Here is a 6000-nt window from a genome sequence, read left to right as displayed (position 1 = left end):
ACATTCCACAAGTGGCATTATGATATCATCATTATAAAACAAGTTGAAACAGAAAAAAACATTTGTAGAGAGTGTGTTGAAACAGGTAGGATTACGTCCCATATGGCACCCTATTACCTATTTAGTGCACTCCTTTTAAACGGGGCCAGTAGGACTGAAAATAGTGCATCATATATGGAACAGGGTGCCATTTTGGATGCAAACTAGGAGTGAATTAAAACAAGGATGTGCAAAGACCAATAACATACATAGGATTTGGTTGTGAGAATGTGTCCTATGGTTTATAATAATTTGCTTCCCTCATACATGACATCACATTTACATTATACACATGTATTCTCTCTCTCTCCCTCTCTCTCTCTGTCTCTCTCTGTCTCCCTCTCTCTCTCTCTCTCTCTCTCTCCCTCTCTCTCTCTCTCTCTCTCTCTCTCTCTCTCTCTCTCTCTCTCTCTCTCTCTCTCTCTCTCCCTCTCTCTCTCTCTCTCTCTCCTTCTCTCTCTCTCTCTCTGTCTCTCTCTCTCTCTCTCTCTCTCTCTCCTCTCTCCCTCTCCCTCTCTCTCTCTCTCTACAGTGAATGGGGTAGCAAGGTTATTATATTTTTGTGTTTTTATATACGTTTTTATTTCTATTCGTTTTACAATCATTTAAAAAATCATTTGTTCCTCATTAGTTTTCATTTTAGTTTCAGTTTCATGTTCCTATAATAACGTTGATGGGTACATGTTGTTGTTGTTGTCCACAACACTTTGATTTGTTGGGATGCTTTTTACAAAATGTATATTGTTAGGAGGGCTAAAGTTCTGTGAATCCAAGTAATTTCAATGGAATTTATTAACATCCTTGTTGTTGCCATTCACTGTATGTTTGTACACACACACACACATACACACAGCGAGGTTCACATCATTGAACCACATTCCCATGGGAAATAAAACAAGAACAGTAATATTACAACTGAGAACTGTTATAATGTACTCAGTATCTTTTCCAAGGACAGGGAGAGACAGTGAAACTAGCCCACATAGTAGCTGTCAGTGATTACATTGATACACTATAATCATATAAGGCTTTGAATCTGTTAGGCTTTCCATGGCCTATTTACCTAGAAAAACACACACGGGACCCACTTTGTGCAAATGGTCTACAACACACATTCAACATAATGACATTCCCATAGCCAACACGGCAGTAGAGACGTTTGATTTGAACAGGATCTTTATGTGAATGACGTACAGCTCCTTGCCACTTCCTACAGGGCGTGGGTACAATATCTAACTCTGTGTGTTGTATCCATGCCGACACCAGTGGAGGCTGTTGAGGGGAGGACGGCTCATAATAACGTCTGGAACGGAGCAAATGGAATGGCATCAAACACCATGAAAACCACGAGCCCGGCCTCCCCAATTAAGGCGCCACCAGCCTCCTATGGCCTATAGGTTCAGTTGATAACTGATGACAGATTGTTGAAGCCCTGAACATGAATCAGATTAAACAGAGTTCAGCCAACAGGTTTGGTCCTGATAGTTCTGGTAGATGTGTATCATATACTATTACTGTGCGCAAAAGAACTACAATGACATATCGATCCAAAGAGGGACTCCATAGAGGAAGACAATGTACTGTGGAACAAGATATCTACAACATATTCTGTTAACATGTAGGTGGACTATTTATAACGATCTGGTAACATTCCCCAAAGTGCCAGGTTTTCCAGAATTCCCAGTTGGTTGTCCTGTGTGGCTGAGTTGGTAGAGCATGACGCTAGCAATGCCAGGGTCATGGGTTTGATTCCTGCTGGGCCACCAGTATGAAAATGTTTCACTGCTGTAAGTTGCTTTAGATAAAAGCTTCTGCTAAATGTCAGATGTTATTTCAGGATTCCTGGATTGTCTGCTTATTCCTTCCTAATCCCAGGAATCTTCCAACCGCACCTGGCTCGGTACCGCTGCAGGTGGCTCGGTACCGCTGCAGCTGGCTCGGTTCCGCTGCAGGTGGCTCGGTACCGCCGCAGCTGGCTCGGTACCGCCGCAGGTGGCTCGGTACCGCTGCAGCTGGCTCGGTACCGTTAGTGGGCTGTAGTGGTTGTTGTGGCTCTCCATGGTATTGGGAGCTAGGAGGACTGACTAAAGGTGAGTGAGAGTCACTCGGTTAAAGTTCAACAATGGTGGAAGGGTTAAAACAACAACCAGACACAAATAGAGATGTCTGTGAGAAGAAATAAACAATTATTATGCTTCGCTTTGGTGAACCTCATTTTTACACAGTATAGAACTATACAATCACAGTATAGAACTATACAATCACAGTATAGAACTATACATACAATAATTTTATACACAGATACAAACCACCCCACAGATTCTAGGAAGCAGGGGTTAAATTGTATGTCAACCAGCTTTATGTGTGTGTGTCAGTGTGTGTGCGTCAGTGTGTGTGAGCCCTGCTGCAGTGTGTTCGCTTGTTTAACCTTACCCCTGAGCCAACCATGGAGCCAAGGAACACTGGAGAAACACACACACACACACACACACACACACACACACACACACACACACACACACACACACACACACACACACACACACACACACACACACACACACACTCCACTTGGCCACTGACATTTACCAGACTGCAAAGGGAGGTGTGTGTGTGTCAGAGAGGAGTGTGTGTAGGGTGGGGATCTGTGCTGGCTGTCTCTTTCTAGAGTCATCTGAGAGAGAGAGAATCTACAGAGTCATTTTAGAGAGAGAGAGAATCTACAGTCATTTTAGAGAGAGAGAATCTAGAGTCATCTGAGAGAGAGAGAATCTACAGTCATTTTAGAGAGAGAGAATCTACAGTCATTTTAGAGAGAGAGAGAATCTACAGTCATTTTAGAGAGAGAGAGAATCTACAGTCATTTTAGAGAGAGAGAGAGAGAATCTACAGTCATTTTAGAGAGAGAGAGAATCTACAGTCATTTTAGAGAGAGAGAGAGAATCTACAGTCATTTTAGAGAGAGAGAGAATCTACAGAGTCATTTTAGAGAGAGAGAGAGAATCTACAGTCATTTTAGAGAGAATCTACAGTCATTTTAGAGAGAGAGAATTTACAGAGTCATTTTAGAGAGAGAGAGAATCTACATAGTCATTTTAGAGAGACAGAGATTCTACAGAGTAATTTTAGAGAGAGAGAATCTACAGTCATTTTAGAGAGAGAGAGAATCTACAGTCATTTTAGAGAGAGAGAGAATCTACAGTCATTTTAGAGAGAGAGAATCTACATAGTCATTTTAGAGAGACAGAGATTCTACAGAGTAATTTTAGAGAGAGAGAATCTACAGTCATTTTAGAGAGAGAGAGAATCTACAGTCATTTTAGAGAGAGAGAATCTACAGTCATTTTAGAGAGAGAGAATTTAGTCATTTTAGAGAGAGAGAATCTAGAGTCATTTTAGAAAGAGAGAATTTAGTCATTTTAGAGAGAGAGAATCTAGAGTCATTTTAGAGAGAGAGAATTTACAGTCATTTTAGAGAGAGAGAGAATTTACAGTCATTTTAGAGAGAGAGAGAATCTACAGTCATTTTAGGGAGACAGAGATTCTACAGAGTAATTATAGAGAGAGAATCTACAGTCATTTTAGTGAGACAGAGATTCTACAGAGTAATTTTAGAGAGAGAGAATCTACAGAGTAATTTTAGAGAGAGAATCTACAGTCATTTTAGGGAGACAGAGATTCTACAGAGTAATTTTAGAGAGAGAGAATCTACAGAGTAATTTTAGAGAGAGAATCTACAGTCATTTTAGGGAGACAGAGATTCTACAGAGTAATTTTAGAGAGAGAGAATCTACAGAGTAATTTTAGAGAGAGAATCTACAGTCATTTTAGTGAGACAGAGATTCTACAGAGTAATTTTAGAGAGAGAGAATCTACAGAGTAATTTTAGAGAGAGAATCTACAGTCATTTTAGGGAGACAGAGATTCTACAGAGTAATTTTAGAGAGAGATTCTACAGTCATTTTAGAGAGACATATTCTAGAGTCATTTTAGAGAGAGGGAGAAAGTGCCACAGTTCAGGTAAGAGAGAGAGAGAGAGAGAGAGGTATCTCTCCTCCTCTTTCATTATTTCTCTCGCTCTCTCTCTCTCTCGCTCTCTCTCTCTCTCTCTCTCTCTCTCTCTCTCTCTCTCTCTCTCTCTCTCTCTCTCTCTCTCTCTCTCTCTCTCTCTCTGTCTCTCTCTCTCTCTGTCTCTCTCTCTCTCTCTCTCTCTCTCTGTCTCTCTCTCTCCCTGCTTGACAGTGTCCCATGTCATATACACAACTAAAGCAAGAATCCTCTTCCAAACAGTCTTACATCCTATGTCTAAAAGTCCTCAACTCTTCTTCTTCCTCCAAATGGTCTGTACACAACACAGATACAAAATAAAAGTACTTTTTCTAATTTCCCAAACGGCCATATGTCCAGTCAGAACCCTCAGAACAGATGGTCAACTCCATACAAATAGAATGAATAGAACAGAACTCATTCTACATTCTGTGATCAACTCCTTCCATTCTATACAGTCAGTATGTAACCTATGAACACATGGCACAAATCTTGGCTATCACATCATCACAAATGTGATCTTTTTGTCTCGCTACCGTTCTGTTCCATAGATCCACATTCTATTATGTGATTTATATATCAATAAACCAATACATTCTTCTGTCATTTGATCCTCAGTGTCTGTCCAGCGTTTTCTCATATAGAATCATATGGAATCATATAGAATCATATGGAATCCACAGATCCTTTTTAGAATTCACTTTGGAGTGTCCAGGGAAGCAGGGGGAGTAGGGATTTAATCCTTGGGGTTTCCCCCTTCTTCCCCTCCTCTCCTCTCCTCTCCTCTCACCCCCCCCCCCTTTCCTTACCCTGGCAGTGTCCTGACCCTGTCCTCCTTTCCCCCACCTTTCCTTTTTATCCCACCCATCCCCCTCTTCCGGCGGTGTACCACCCTCTCTTTTCCATCCGTCCATCTTTACAGGTCCAAACGGAATGCCCCAAAATAACTTGATGACTCCTCCGCATGGACCATGGAGGGGGATGAGACAGAGACAAAGAGCTCATCCCCGGCCCTTAGCTCAAACAGCCCTCCCTGGTACACAGAGTGGAGGGCGTACTCTGCGTCTGGGGCCCAGCACTTGGTGCCGACACCCTTCAGCAGCTGGATGGGTCTCAGGTAGGATGTCTTCTTGTAAACACACTGGACCAGCTGGTGACTGGTTGTATGCTGGTCCCCTTCAGTAAGGGATGGGTAGCGGAAGTACACCTGGGAGAGGAGGGAGAGTGGGATGGATGGATGGAGGGAGGGACAAATAGAGAGGGAGACAGAGAGGGAGGAAGGGAGGCAGGGAGGGAGAGAGAGATGGAGAGGGAGGGACAAATAGAGAGGGAGACAGAGAGGGAGGAAGGGAGGCAGGGAGGGAGAGAGAGATGGAGGGAGGGACAAATAGAGAGGGAGACAGAGAGGGAGGAAGGGAGGCAGGGAGGGAGAGAGAGATGGAGAGGGAGGGACAAATAGAGAGGGAGACAGAGAGGGAGGAAGGGAGGCAGGGAGGGAGAGAGAGATGGAGGGAGGGACAAATAGAGAGGGAGACAGAGAGGGAGGAAGGGAGGCAGGGAGGGAGAGAGAGATGGAGAGGGAGGGACAAATAGAGAGGGAGACAGAGAGGGAGGAAGGGAGGCAGGGAGGGAGAGAGAGTGGAGGGAGGGACAAATAGAGAGGGAGACAGAGAGGGAGGAAGGGAGGCAGGGAGGGAGAGAGAGATGGAGAGGGGAGGGACAAATAGAGAGGGAGACAGAGAGGGAGGAGGGGAGGCAGGGAGGAGAGAGATGGAGGGAGGGACAAATAGAGAGGGAGACAGAGAGGGAGGAAGGGAGGCAGGGAGGGAGAGAGAGATGGAGAGGGAGGGACAAATAGAGAGGGAGACAGAGAGGGAGGAAGGGAGGCAGGGAGGGAGAGAGATGGAAAGGGAG

At 44.1% G+C, this 6000-nt stretch overlaps 1 protein-coding gene across 2 annotated transcripts in view; it reads right to left on the bottom strand.

The window, feature by feature from the left end:
• Positions 1-4422: 4422 nt before the first annotated feature.
• Positions 4423-6000, bottom strand: part of LOC106578044 (tumor necrosis factor ligand superfamily member 10) — a 51372-nt gene continuing 49794 nt past the window's right edge. For both annotated transcript variants that reach the window (XM_014156599.2, XM_014156598.2), the window contains exon 6: positions 4423-5293. In XM_014156599.2, the coding sequence (XP_014012074.1) occupies positions 5003-5293 (291 nt within the window). In that variant the 3' untranslated portion in view covers positions 4423-5002. The remainder of the gene's footprint in view (positions 5294-6000) is intronic.

The sequence above is a fragment of the Salmo salar genome, chromosome ssa18 (genome assembly GCF_905237065.1).
Source record: "Salmo salar chromosome ssa18, Ssal_v3.1, whole genome shotgun sequence".
NCBI classification, from domain to species: domain Eukaryota; kingdom Metazoa; phylum Chordata; class Actinopteri; order Salmoniformes; family Salmonidae; genus Salmo; species Salmo salar.
The sequence above is the reverse complement of the archived record's forward strand: the minus strand, read 5'-3'. Positions and strand labels throughout refer to the sequence as shown.